Source organism: Silene latifolia, chromosome 7 (assembly GCF_048544455.1).
Source record: "Silene latifolia isolate original U9 population chromosome 7, ASM4854445v1, whole genome shotgun sequence".
Lineage (NCBI taxonomy): Eukaryota > Viridiplantae > Streptophyta > Magnoliopsida > Caryophyllales > Caryophyllaceae > Silene > Silene latifolia.
In genome coordinates this window covers 47,229,266-47,244,745 of record NC_133532.1, presented here as the reverse complement: position 1 = coordinate 47,244,745, position 15,480 = coordinate 47,229,266, and the positions used below count along the sequence as shown (strand labels likewise).

Sequence of the window (15,480 nt, the reverse complement as noted above, 5' to 3'; positions counted from 1 at the left end):
AAACTTCAACTGTTCCATATTACCGCCAAAGCGACATAGTCCTCTATACATGCACCTATCTTGATACTCAGAACTCACGATCCGCAATTATTACACACACTCACAGTAGGTCCTCAAGTTCTCCCTTTTAATACCACAAACTCATCCACAACTTAACATGATACTAATTTCCAACACCCTATACTCACTGTCCCAATAAAAGATTATGAACCACTTGCAGCTTTCAGATCAGTACCACACATGTTCCACCATTCACTTTCCATTACTATGTCTACCAAAGCCTCATCTTAAAACAAGATCAAAATTATCAGAATAACCTCTCACAATCGTGTCCCAAAGAAAGAATATCGTTATACCATGCCGGCAACAGAAACATACACAACTCTCCTCCATATCATACTCTACCCTCACGCCTAAGCTGAAACTGGTAAGAAACATTAATAAACAGAACAACAGTCTATATGTCCAAACGAAACTTGCAAGAAACAGCAGTAAATAAAACAACTATTACTTGTACACACTTTTGAAAACTCGTATCATAATCATCCCGCCTACTCCACCACAACCGATGACGGCATCGCAACACCTCCACCAACAGCCGCACTGCAGCGCGAAATACCCGCATCACAACACAAAGTAACGTGTCCGGACCACCACCCGAGGCACAACAACCACATCAATAGACATCACAACCACATACAATTCCCATAAACACTGACTCAGCATAACTTTCCGGACAAGAAAACTTACTCAAGACTGCTTTACTAGATCACCACACAACATATTATATGGAATAAACAGACAAGAATCTCATGAATATCATCCATACATTTTTACCGAATAAACATATATCATGAATACACATACCAGTATAACTAGTCATGCCAGATCACCCAAACTATCATTTTTGAACATCATTCCACTAGATTACCGTACCCAACATGCATTACAGAACATTCAAATAATAATTTTATAACTATCACACCATACCACTTCTTGTGAGGTCAGAACCTCATACAAACATTTATACACATCATAGACCCGTAATCACATCCAACTAGTCAATCCTGATCACGTAAGTTACCACCTGGTAAAGGTTACCTCTCGCCCGAGCTTAACTCGCCCGAGCTTAACTCGTATGCCCCTGATAACACATTTTCCCATTCACATAACTATCACCCCCTGCCAAATATAACCATACAACTAATACTCAGCTACTAGCAACCGCCTCCTAAGATCACATCTTATACTTCCTCACAAACGTACATATCAATCCGGTCTCTACAAAATCAACCTCTTTAGATTGGTCATCTTTCCTATTTATCATCACTCTTAACCCTAGTGAGAACACCTTAACACTACCATCGTTCAGACATCAAACCTCTTACACTCACCTTTAAATATCAAAGTTCATTTCGTATCTTCGGTTAACATTCCAAATAACTAAAATCAAATTCACCAACAAAATTTACCTTAACATTCTTCCCAATACTATCCTTAATTTTATCGTCACCCAACTCACCACCAAGATCTCATATCCTGCAAATTCTTTACCCAGGTTTTTAGTTTCCTTAATTCCTAGAAACTCATGATTAACATGTCATCCTGGAACTCCTATATAACTGTTAACTCAAATCCTCATGATAGTATCATATATCTCGACGATTCCTTACTTTTATATCACATAACTCCGGTGAACATTCTCCTAGTTTACTCCCCTCATTCTTTTCTTTTCACACTCGACAAAGTCAATTACCATTTCATCTCCTTACTCCGTATACGTAACTCTCTGGTACTCCGGTTACCTTTTCGTTGCTCCAAAACTCAAGTTCCATTACTTTATATCGGTACTTTTTCACTCTTTCTTACCATGGGTCTTTTCTCATCATTCTACTCACTCACACTTGCCACTAATTATGAATCCCAAAAATCATCTCATACCGTTAACTGCCCAAGAAAATCACACATTAGTTTCACCTCTTGCTAATGCAAATTCCCAAACTCACTCGCTATCTGCAAATCCACATCGCTGCATAACTCAATCTAAGCTCTTTATACACCATTTCTTTCCATTTACCTATAACGACCTTTCCATTACATATATTCTTAATCAACCGAGTCATAACTACCTCCCTTCATAATCCTTTTAACATTTAAAGTTACCACCATTTACATCTCTCATTTCAATCTTTTCGTCCTCACATTCCGTAAACTTACATCACCCCTTGCGCACATTCACTTACCTTTACATTACTCAACACACAATCATATCACTCATCTCATCTCACGAAACATGCTCCATGCCTCAATCAGGTCATCAAAGTTCCTTTCCTTTTTCCACTATCTAGCAGAACCACATATTATGTCCTCTCACCGAACTCATACTCACCACAGGTGCCACTCCTTTCATCATAAGATTGGGTAACTTATGCATCAGGATCAATACATACGTAAAACAATGCATAAAGAAGCAAAATAACACCTTTGAATCAAATATAATAGGCAACGAAGTCAAAAGATATGCATATGACCCAAAACATGGGTCACTAGATCGAGTACAGGTCACTTGATCGAGTGAGTGACTTACTCGATCGAGTAGGTGAAGGTCAGAGACATGTATAACAAATTACCAGGGCTACTCGATCGAGTAACAAGAGGTGCACTCGATCGAGTGAAGGCCACTCGATCGAGTACCCTACGCATTTCTCAGCACCGTCCAATTTTCGTAAAACGGTCATAACTCACTCGTTTCTTGGCGGTTTTGGGCGTGTGCCCTATTGTTAGAATCGTAAGAGAACAAGCTATCACCTCCAATTGGAATCACATCAAAATCATTTATGAATCTCAAGTTATAACAGTTTAAAGACAACTTTGCTGTAATCAGACGACATAACTATTTGATTTTCTCTTTCAAACAACTTAAACATCAACTAGGTGAATAAAAGCGACTCGATACTTGTAAAACCACTATCCCTAACCACATGTTACTACCTACCAAAATCAAACAATAACATCTATCATGCTCATATAACATTCAACTTATTAATCATGTACTACCCGCATGCTTTAATTTTATAACTTTTCGTAACACAAAACATACCCATACATTACAAATCCTATTTCCATGTTACTAATGCAACAATATTACAAATCCACTTCGTCACCTAAACATATTCATAATCACAAAATTCATATTCTCATGCAATTGCCACTCCATCTTTTCTAATCAATTCTTCCCATTTCAACCACATTCTTCATCTAACAAATGCATATGACACAACAGTAGACAAGTATATGAACTTATTATTTAAGTTTACGCAAACAAAATTATCATATCACATCCCCTAATCAGATGTTACTAGTATAGACACATTATAAATCATTCATCCTGCAACATCATTATACATCACATATTATCATATATGAACTACTTCCTTTTTCCTCCACATCATTCATCATTCTCATATACTTTTCCACCAATTCCAAACAACATTGTAAACCAACTATCATGCAACATGCCTATTCACAACACTTTATCATTTACCACATTCCCATTCCACCACAATCATTTTGCAACATTTCTATACAACACATCATTCAACATACGTAATAGAACATCAGCAAACACATAGCGATCCCATGACACCCCATAGTGACCGGTTCAAAGTTGTAAGGCGAGTTCGCGACTTTAGGACGTCTCCCAAGTCTTTGCATTAGCTTCTACAACTTCTACCCGGGTTCATTTTAGTTTGACTCCCTATGTTCATTAGGTTCATTGGTTACAAGTTTCAGGATCGTCGCTCTGATACCACTTTGTGACACCCCCATACTCCAAGTGTCTTACAGGACCACTCAGGTATAGGAACGTCACCATCTCGGTTACCGGAGGCAATGAATATCATAAGACAACAAAGAAACGTACTTTAAAAGTAAATATAGTTTAAGTGATTACATGATCAAAACCAAAACTGATAAATCCAATACATCCAAATCCAAAAGTGTCTACTATCAAAACTGAACAACTAAGACACCGTCTGACACAGTGGAAGACTCTTCTAATACCAAGTGATGACTCATCCCAGCTAGCCCGAATGCATCGTATCAAGCCTGCTCGACAACTGCTCACCATCCCCGAATGGATCACCACAGTTTTACAAAACAAACAACGGGGTCAATACTAATTACACAATACAAACCATTATGGAACAAATGCCAAACAACTCAATCAACACATCAAAACCCCAGTCTCCATCACCAAACTCCACACAACTGACTACACACTAAAGTGTGTAGCCCTGCCAGAGTATCCATCGCAACAGATACTCCACACCGCCAGTGGGGGACCGCAGTCGTTCCCACCTAAGCCTCGCTCATCTCCATCGAGCGATAAACCCATGTTCATTAATGTGCACATCCCTTCTGTGGCGGGTTCCACAGAAGGCGAATCAAGGGCATGAAGCCACTCCCGCAAGTGGCTCTACTCAGCCAGGGACGCACCCCGAAGATCACAGACAGATACAACAACAATCAACGATATTAATCAACAACCGTCACAAACACCAGCAATGTGACAAATCAACAATAGTTATACAACCACCACACACATCATGTAATTAATACCGAGTAGGGAAACCCTACCTGGAAAGCAATCACAGAATCAGACGATCTAGCAGCTGTCTCAAAATCTCTCCTCTACCAATCCTCCTCCTATACATACATGCATACAATTACTACCTTAACCACATAATCATAAAAACCCCCAAATCACCCAATTAGGGTTTAACCAACATTAAAAAAACAATATAAAAAAGATATGTAGAACTTACCCACGACACAAGGATCACAACGGTGTAAATAATGATGAAATCTGACACCTCTAGCTCCGGGATTTGCTAATGATGCGATGACAAACAAACTACGTAACTCCTTTTCTCTTCACTTAGGTTTTAGAATAGATAAAATAAACTAATAAAAGTGACGGATAACCTTTTATACTTATCTCGCATCATTAACAAAACCCGTCAAACTCAGCCCGTAAAACTCACTTACTCGATCGAGTAAGTCATTTACTCTATCGAGTGACTCTTACTCGATCGAGTGTCAAACTTACTCGATCGATTACCCATCAGGCAGACTACTGTTTTGCATAAAAAGATACTTACTCGACAGAGTAAGCCCCACTCGATAGAGTACCCTAAGACACATAAAACTGTAGTATTACAGTAAACTAAACTAATGACAATTGAAATGATGAATATAATGAAAATAGGAATAGAATTACCTTGAAATGGAAATGGAAATGGAATTGAAGAACAATGCAAATATAAATAAATTGAATATAACTTGAAATGGAAATTGTAATATAAATTGAAATGCTTAAAGGAAATTGTTTATAGTAAATCTAATCTAAACTAAACTAAGAACATGAAAGTAGTGTAGAAAATACTAAGAAAAATGGTGTGTAAAGCTGTGTAAGAAGTGTCGACCAAAGCTTCTATTTATAGGGGAACAAAGGAGTAACGTTCGGGCATAGAGGGGGCTAACCTCGATCGGGGCCACCAACCTTGATCGGGGTCGTGATGTTTCTAGCTTTTCCTCTTTAATCCGCACTTAATTGCTCAAGAATCCTATGCTCATGCTTAAATGCCTTGTTAATTCTCCGTAAATACCTTGACTAAATCCCTTTGTGGAATCCAATTTTGGCATCCAATGATCTTGATTTATATTTGGAGCTCCATTTAGCAAATCCATTAACCCAACTTGTTTTCTTGATGGCTTGGGATTAATTTCTTCCCAAAATGCCCTTGTATGATTATCACTTGCTTCCACTTAGTTTAGTGATCCTTGGTGCTTGCTGATGTGATAGGAAAAAGCCTCTAAATGCTTAGATTTCTACAAATTGTAACAAATACAAGCAATATTCCTAGAACACAGAATTAGCTCACAAATACACTAATTAAAGCATAAAATAACAATTAAATCCGAGCTAATTAGGGAGTAAAACTATATAAATATTGGACACATCACAAAGTCTAAAGTCCTCACAAACAAATGGTTGTTATCAACGAAATTTGCGCCAAAATTCTCCCACCATTCCTGTTTCATGCAATTTGGATAATAGTTCGACAATAAAAATTAAACATAAATTAAATAAATTACGTTAAACAGTAGCGAAAAAAATCGAGTTGTTTATCCAATCACGGAATAAAAGTTGATACTCAACATTCAACCCATTGTTGAACATTGCGTATCAACGTTAAACCCATGGCCAAATGTTGATACTCAACGTTGGACCATGGCTGAACATCGAGTATCAGCGTTTGGGTATCAACACACCCCATGGTTGAACGTTGGTACTCAGTGTTCAGGTTAGGTGGCACCAAAACGGATACGGAACACGGGCACGACACGGACACGTGACACAGCTCCCTATGAAATTTAGGACACGACAGACGTTATTTAAATTTAACAAAATATAAACGTCCGGATTTTCTTTTATAAATGTATTTGATATTAAATTTAAACAAGTGATGATAAAACTTATAACTCATTCTCATTTTCCACCTAAACCCATCTTCTAATCAAGCTATTTCGACAACTTATTTCTAGTCTAAATAACATCATTCACTCCAAATGATGTATCATGGATACACGTCGGGCACGTGCCCATATAAATGAAGAAAGTTAGATATGGCTTTATAGGCGTGTGTCTGACGAGTGTCGGTGTCTGACACGGCACGACTGGTTAAGAGAAGTGTCGTGCTACCTAGTGTTCAGGCATGGATTGAATGTTGATATTCATTTTTTGTCCATGGGTTGGATGATTTCGTATGTCCGCAAAATTCGGCAATGTTTAGTCCAATTTACTTATAACGTGACATAATTCAAGTAACGAATAGAATAAACGGTTTAGAATTTTTTTTACGAAATTAACAATGCGATTAATTTGTTAACTTAACTGTGATTCGGGTTCCATCATGCCAATCGAAATTCTTAATTGTTTTTTTTTTTATAATTTACTTGGTTTAGGAGATTTGAGAGTAAAAAAGTGTAAAGAAAAAAAGTCACTCATCATATCATCTTTTATTTGGTGGAATGCGTGGTTCCATAAAAATGACATTATTTTTAATGATGTTCATTTTAATATAGCAAACTTATTCTTTTATGTAAACAATCCTGATAAAGACATGTCAGTTAGAAATACTATTAGTAAGGAAGAATTTGGTGGGAGAAACCTAAAAATGGGTTTCTAAAGCTAAATTTTGACGGATAAAAAATAGATGGCAATAAAGCTGCTCTAGGATATGTTATAAGAGATCATAATGGTAAAGTCGTTTTGCTAGGAGCAAAAAAATTATGGATCTAATAGTATTCTTGTTCATGAAGCTCTCGCTTTAAAAGAAGGCATTTTAGCAACTAAATACTTAGGAATCTCGAAGTTAATTGCTGAAGGTGATAATTTATATGTTATCAACTCAATCCGTAGTACTTGACAAATTCCTTGGGAAATTTCTAGTATTATCAAGGATGTAAAATTAGATATTCAGTTATTTGATAAAGTAATAATTAAACATTGCTTTCGTGAAGCCAACAAAGTTGCCGACTTTATGGATTCTATTGGACATTCATTTCCAACTCTTTCGAGGTGGTTTGAAAGTCGGTGGCTTCAACTTACCTCTATCATTCGAAAGGATGAGATAAGTTGGTCCTACCTTAGAGGATCAATCTAGTTTTATTACCTCATAAAAAAAATAGTTATATCTTTTGGAATGAAAATGGGGGAAAGTGGTAATTAGACCCCTTTACTTTGGTGGATTGTGAAATTTACCCCCTTAAGTTTTAATTGGAGTAATTGACCCCCTTAACTTTCCCAAAATGTGAAATTAAGCCCTTTTATATTTTTCCGACCAATATCTCACCGGATTTTCATTTCTCCTATTTTTATGCCAATACATTTTAATTACTCCGTATTTGTTTCTCAACCAATTCATTGATCAATCTTTACTACCTAATAGAATTTTACCTTGTAAGTTAAAACTTCCATTTAATTTTGTTCAAATCTCATGAACATAAATGTTATTATACTAGACAAGAAGGAAATGGTGAAAATCAGAAATCCCCCCTACTACTAAGAGAATAAAAATTCTCTTAATTTTCCCGCCTAAAGAGACTTCTTCTTAAGTGGGCCTATTTTTCTGGATACCACTAACACAATAAGATTTGATGGATTGTAAATTCTGGACCTTATACGTAGCCCACTTTTTCTATCTCATCTATGAAAGTAAAAGTTATTAATATCCCATAATTTTGGACTCTACATGTCATATTATAAGCTAGATGAGTGAACTTGATTTCGTATAAATTTAAATTTATATTATATTTATATGTTACCTCTTTTGTAAGAAATCATCAGTAGTTATTTATTATGTAAATTTTTGTCTTAGTAATATGGACTATTTTTTGAAGGATGTAAAAACACTTGTGTATTTTCTATTAGAAATAAAAAAAGTGAAAACATTATTTTAATAATTCGTAAATCGTCTTTTTCGACGCGAGGAATAGTTTTTACTGCTTTTCGTTTTAAGGTCAATACGCATTTTAATAAAATTATACAACTAACTTAATAATTGTACTATTAATGTCATAAATTAGTTGCATGTAATGGTATAAAATTATTATGTTATTTTTAATAGTAAAAAAAATAACTTAACTTAAAATGTCTTCTTATGGTAGTAAACTTTTTTTTCAACCTCTTATTAAGTATTATATTTAGTAGATTATAACATTAAATTAAAATTATACTTTATTTATGCAAATAATTTAATTGATAATATCTCTTTATAAAATGAATCTAAAAATTACCGTGCTATAGCACGGGAACTACACTAGTTGATTAACAAGAAGTCATTATTGATTTATTTGTTTGTTATTGATGTATACATCAAAGCTTGGAAGGAGAATAATTGTTCTTAATTTATCCAAATTTTATTAATCTTAAAAGAACAGATGCATAAAAGAAGTAGATGAATAAATTGTAAAAAAGGAGATTGGTGGCACACTACCAAAAATTAGAACTTTGAAGAATAGAATTGATGTACTACAATTCATTAATATTGTGAAATACAAAGCAAAATTACGGAGTATGTCATGTATTTTAACTTTTTATGGAGAAAATGGTCATATATGTAAATGAGATATTGACGAGAAAATGAAATTCCGGTGAGATATTGGTCGGAAAATACAAAAGGGTTTAATTTCACATTTCGGAAAAGTTAAGGGGGTCAATTACTCTAATTAAAACTTAAGAGGCTAAATTTCACTATTCATCAAAGTAAAGGGGTCTAATTACCACTTCCCCGAAATGGGGGAAAGTCTAGTCGTAGTCATATAAAGTCAACCCCGTTAATAAGTTTGGGCGGCAAAAGTAGGCGTAATAGTTTTGTATATAAACATAACAGATCCCGCAGTCTTTCAGAAAAAAAAAAAAAAACAAAATCATGGGCGACATAACCACCACAGCCGCCGACATAACCACCACAGCCACCGACAACTCGACATCAGCGTCAACATCGACCACTGCCAACGACAACTCGGCATCAGCGTCAACATCATGGACAGCAGAAGTAAGGCGGTCGTGGGGTGACGTAGCCGATGAGGAAGACGAAGAGCTTTCTAAGTCCGCCCTCGCTGCCGACCAAGTAGTTCCTGATGTCGAACAACTCTCTATTAATGACCGCACTGATTTAGATGATCCTCATGATTCCAATATCCATGCGGTATTCTTCAATTCTCGGCTTTTCCATCTCGTTTACCTTTTTCCATTCATAATTCGCCCCCTAATTAGTCATAGGGTTGATAGGGTTGTGTAGGCGTAGATGGTTTTGTGCGAAGCTGAACTACTTTTAGATGTGAATTCAATTTGGGACAGTTAAGAGCATCCACATTGAAGAGGATGTACTATCCTCTTAGCACTCTCTTTCATCTAAGAGGATGTCCTCTTCAATGTGGGTAGCATCCTCTAGAGGATGTTTTTATCTTGGCCCTTGTGCCAAATAAGAAATAAAAAATGGAAGTGGGTCTACTTTAAAGGTGAAAGAGGAGAGGAAGATAACATCCTCTTTGATGTGGGCAAAAATAGAGGAAGAGGAATAAGATAGTGGAAAGTGGGGTAGATAAAAGAGGGTATGATGTGTCAAAAATATAGAATGAAAGAGAGGAAATAAGGGGATCAAACTATCCTCTTCAATGTACATGCTCAGAGGTTTTGAGGATGCTCCGGCACAATAACAAAACTTTAATACTCGCCATAATTATTGTTGGTGAGACACTGCCCAGGCGAACAACTTTTAGATATTAATTCGATTTGGGACAATTAAAAAGAGTTTTGGAGGATGCTACAAGTATAATTAGATAGGTTTGAGAATGATGTTAGCGTTTTTGATGTTAGGAAACTACAGGAGATACTCCGTACACTTCAGCAAAGAAATTCGAGGATCTGAATTTGTCGGAGGATTTGCTTAAGGGCTTGTACGTAGAGATGAGATTTGAGAGGCCAAGTAAAATTCAAGCTATTACTTTGCCTATGATTTTAACACCTCCATATAAAAATTTGATCGCTCAAGCTCATAATGGATCTGGGAAAACCACTTGTTTTGTTCTTGGGATGTTGAGCCGTATTGATCCTAACTTGAATGCTCCTCAAGCGCTTTGCATTTGCCCTACTCGAGAATTGGCCGTTCAGGTAGCCCACCAATTCTATCTTTACGAATTTATCAGAATCTGCTGCGATATTTCTCACCCTCAAAATTACTGTTGGTGAACGGTGTTTTCTTTTTTTTGCGTTTGTGTTTGCAGAACATGGAGGTGCTCACGAGAATGGGCAGGTATACTGGGATAACTGCAGAACGAGCTCTCCCAGACGATCGTGACAACCTAGCTCATACTCCTATTAGCAAGCGACCCCCTCTGACAACCCAAGTGATAATTGGGACCACTGGTACTATTAAGAAGTGGGTTTCCAATAAAAAGTTGTCTCTGCGTTCCATGAAAATCCTTGTTTTTGATGAGGCCGATCACATGTTAGCTCAGGTAACCAATACGTGCTGATTCTCTAACCAAAATTTCAAATTCTATTCTTGTTTTTTCCTTCTAAACTATTGTCAATAACCCAATCATGACTTCATGAGTGTACTCGTTATCTGTTATCTTCATTTCGAACTGACTTCTGGTGACTGATTTCTATTTTTGGTTTAGCTTCTGAGTATTTTATGGAGTGGTTGTAAATCTGTAATACAATGATTCATAATTTTTTTTATATTTTTGGCGCCTTGAAAAGTTGATTCCCATTTCCCCACTTTTGCACTGCGTTTGTATGAAATCTTCAATGCATACATTTTATTTCATTTTTATATTGTCTCTCCTAAAAAAAGAAATAAGGAAAGAAGGGTACTCCTGCTGCCGAATTGTCGGAGAATTTTGAAATTTGCGAGGAAAACTCTCTTTTTGTGCTCTTTATAGCTATCCATGATAGATGAACTCTGATTTCAAAGAAGCTAAATAGGCAACAGTCTTTCGACTCTATTCTTATGGTGGATGTATTTTCTTACTTATAAAATGCTAGATAAGCCGTTAGATCCTGGTTTAATACAGGGGATTTCTGTATATGGTGAACATGATGTCTTTTAGATTACTAAAGGGCAGCCCGGTGCACGATGGCGTCCCCGCTAGGCGAGGGTCTGGGGAAGGGTCCCACCACAAGGGTGTAATTGGGGCAAGCCTTCCCTTGCCAGCAAGAGGCCGCTCCAAGGACTTGAACCCGTGACCTCACGGTCACAAAGCAACACCTTAACCGGTGCGCCAAGGCTCCCCTTCGGCTTTTAGATTGCTGTTATAAATAAATGCCGTTGCTTTTCAGGACGGCTTCAAGGATGATTCAATGAGGATTATGAAGGAAATGGAGAAAGTTGGTGCAAACTGTCAGGTTTGTAGATCCTTTTTAAGCTTAGATTCCTCCTGATGTTGGCAATTTTATAACCTGTGTTCCTCTTAGATTGAGTATTTAAGTCTTGTCTTCTTTTCTTAAGTTTTTTCTCTTTTACTACTGGCGTTGAGCTCATTTTGAAACGCTCTTATCACTTTCTGCTTTTCTTTACTGATTTTGCCTGAACTATGGAACCTCTTTAAGTGGGCAAAGTGGGCGTCAAACCATTTGTCTGTACGCTGTCATTTTAGCTTATATGTTATTGGCTGACTTTTTATGTTCTTTTTTGTTTCATTCTTCTCATGTTTTCCAATAATTGTTCCAGGTGCTCCTATTTTCAGCCACCTTCAATGAAGAGGTGAAGAACTTTGTAACAAAGACAATCCAAGGTTACAATCAGCTTTTTGTCAAGAAGGAAGAGTTGTCACTGGATTCGGTGAAGCAGTATAAGGTTTCCTGCCCTGATGAGTTGGCTAAAGTTCAAGTTATTAAAGACAAAATTTTGGAATTGGGGCAAAAACTGGGGCAGACCATTATATTTGTCCGCACAAGAGCTAGTGCAGGGAGCCTTCATAAGGCGCTTGTTGATTTGGGTTATGAAGTAACTACAATCCAAGGTGCCCTAAACAATGAAGACAGAGACAAAATTGTCAAGGAGTTCAAAGATGGGTTAACTAAAGTCCTGATATCAACGGATGTTTTAGCAAGAGGCTTTGACCAATCACAGGTGATTGGTGGTCTTCTTTTCTTCCGTCTTTTTTATCGGCTGTGCTTGCACTGTGATTCGGTTGCTCACTTGGTTTAATGTGTAGGTCAATTTGGTGGTCAACTATGATCTACCTGTGAAGTATCGTCAGTGGTTAGAGCCTGACTATGAGGTATATTTGCATAGAGTTGGACGGGCAGGACGGTTTGGGCGTAAAGGTATGTTTATGTATATGCATCGTGATACTTATGTTGAACTTGTGACTCGGTTAAAGCAAGTATTTCATGTCGATTGTGCACATAGAGCCTACTCTATATTAGCAGTATATTTCGTCTTGTTGATTAGTCTTCTATTTATTATAGTAGCAAATCCCTATGAGAATATGGGCTCACAATTGGTAGCCATGGCTTGAACTTGGTCATTGCATCATAAATGCACCACTCTACAATTTTTTGTGGTAACCTTCAAAATCGTTGTAGTTCGTTCGGGGTGCGGTTTAGTGATCCAATTCTAATATCATGTTTGGCATAACCAGTGGCTTATTCAGAAAGTCTGTTTTACAAAAAATGGATAGATATCGGGTGCATTTATTCTAAAGGTATGTAAATGTAGCGGTATATTATGCATATGTTGGAGTAGTTTCCCTTTTCCCCTCGCTATCGCATTATTTTGCAAAGCTGGCTTACTTTTCTTCACTTTCTGGCATTCTGCACTAGCTCTTTTTCAGTAGGTGTAAGTAAAATTGCGACAGAGATAGTAGTGAACAATTCATTTGAAGTGGGTAAGTGATCATTTGTTCATATGGTGGAAAGTTTTCTGACATCTTCGTTCATTTGGATTTTGGAATCACTACATTTGTGATCTGTATATTCCATAAGTTATAGCTGGGTTTGCGGAACGGATTGAGGTATTCTATCATGGGTTTAGTCCTCTAGATAAAATCTATTTATCATCCTTTATCAAGAGCAGATCGCATATCCAGCGAGGCGTGTTAAGATTAGGCAACCTTGATGGATAATAGGAAGGGTAAAAAGGCAAGTTGCTATTTTTAAAGCAATTGGATGAGCGAATATTTCATTTTTGCTAGGAAATGTAGTGAAAAGGAAATGTAGGTGATCCGACGCAGCTAAGACTTTGTTTTAGACTTTAGTTGTTGGACAGTCAAATTTTAGGTCTCACATCTCAATATATTTTTACTATTGGGGTCGGATTTTAACATATGCAGATGTTTAGTATGTTGATTCTTTGGCTGATATCTGTTGTATGTTTGCAGGAGCTGTATTTAATTTGGTATGTGATGACAGAGACAAAACGTTGATGGAGAAGATTGAGCAGTATTTCGGAACTACAATAGCTCAGGTAATCATGGATATCATATTGATTTTTTTTTTTTCCGGGGCTTTAGAGTATAAGGGGAATAAGCTGAACTTTCTCAAGTAAAATCAACTGTTAATTCTACTCTGCGACCTCCTTCTGCAATAAGACCACTTAAATCTCTTGTATAAATAGACATTAACTTGGTGACTCAATGAGGTCTTAGGCTCTTAGCTTAATAGTAGCGATGAAGAGTAGCAGAACTTTCGTATATGGTATTGTCTTGAAGTCATCACCTCTCCTAGTTGCTGATTTATCTGTCTGGTTTCTGCTCGATATTGTTTAATTTTGGAGTTCCTATGTATTTCAGGTACCATCATATGAGAGTGATAAAGATTTTGAAGCTGCTCTTAATGAAGCGGGTCTGCTATAATTTGCTAGAGATTTGCCTAGATCTTTGGGATTTTTTGTGTAAGTTTTGAGTAGTGGTAATTATTGGAGAGGGAATGGGAATATTTGTTTCAGAAATAATAGGATTGGATATTGGTAATGTAGTGGTAGATGTATTTGTGAAGGAATTTGTGTTATTTGAAGAGAGATTATTATTATGGACAGTATTATTTGGAATGGAAGGGCTAATATTATTTGGTGATCTGCTAGATTCAGGTGAAGTTGTAACATCATTTAACAATAGCTCATCAGCTGCTGCAGGACCAACATCTGCAAGATGCTGCAGTTGACCTGGTTTATCAACAAACTCAGGTGTCACTGAAGAGTGGTAACCAGGCTGATAAGGAAAGATACCTTCCTTGAATATCACATCCCTGCTGAGGATGATTTTGTGATTGTCCAGGTCATATAGCCGGTATCCCATTTGGCCAAAGGGATAACCCAACATAATGCATCTAAGTGCCCTGTGATCCAACTTGTCAGGACTTTTATGAAATGCATAGCATAAGCACCCTATGATCCTCAGGTGTGCATAATCTGGTACCTTGCCAAACAAGGACTCATATGGTGTCTTCCATTGTAAAATTGCCGTGGGCATGAGATTAATCAAATGGGTGGCAGCCAGGATGAGCTCTCCCCAAAATTTCTTTGGTAAATGACCTTGTATCCTTAATGCCCTTGCAGTTTCTAGCAAGTGACGATGCTTTCTTTCAACCTTCCCATTCTGTTGTGGGTTACCAGGGATGGATTTTTGGTGCACTATACCATTAGCAGATAACAATTGATGGCACTCATACTGAAATATTTCACTGCCATTATCACTTCTAATAGTTTTGATGGTAGTACCAAATTGATTCTTAACATAAGCAATGAAATGAAGAAGAGTGTCTGCAAGTGTTGTTTTGTTCTTCAACAAAATAGTCCAAGTAATTCTAGTGTAGTCATCTACAATGGTGAAAAAATAAGAGTGACCTCCTAAAGACTTTTCTATACGGCCCCCATAAATCCACATGCAACAACTCAAAAGGAA

General features: G+C 37.0%; 1 protein-coding gene across 1 annotated transcript; it reads left to right on the top strand.

Annotated features, from left to right (window-relative positions):
- Positions 1–9,450: 9,450 nt before the first annotated feature.
- On the top strand, positions 9,451–14,652 carry LOC141592137 (DEAD-box ATP-dependent RNA helicase 38). The gene is made up of 8 exons (XM_074412719.1): positions 9,451–9,776; positions 10,448–10,741; positions 10,855–11,088; positions 11,915–11,980; positions 12,306–12,707; positions 12,793–12,904; positions 13,960–14,045; positions 14,371–14,652. The coding sequence occupies exons 1-8, from the start codon at positions 9,498–9,500 to the stop codon at positions 14,431–14,433; spliced, it is 1,536 nt and encodes a 511-aa protein (XP_074268820.1). The 5' UTR covers positions 9,451–9,497; the 3' UTR covers positions 14,434–14,652.
- Positions 14,653–15,480: the final 828 nt, after the last annotated feature.

Excerpts from the sequence above, each read along its gene's own strand:
- LOC141592137 (XM_074412719.1), top strand. The coding sequence starts at position 9,498 with ATGGGCGACATAACCACCACAGCCGCCGACATAACCACCACAGCCACC. Across the intron at positions 10,742-10,854 it reads CTCGAGAATTGGCCGTTCAG|AACATGGAGGTGCTCACGAG; the intron begins GTAGCCCACCAA and ends TTGTGTTTGCAG. Across the intron at positions 12,708-12,792 it reads GAGGCTTTGACCAATCACAG|GTCAATTTGGTGGTCAACTA; the intron begins GTGATTGGTGGT and ends TTTAATGTGTAG.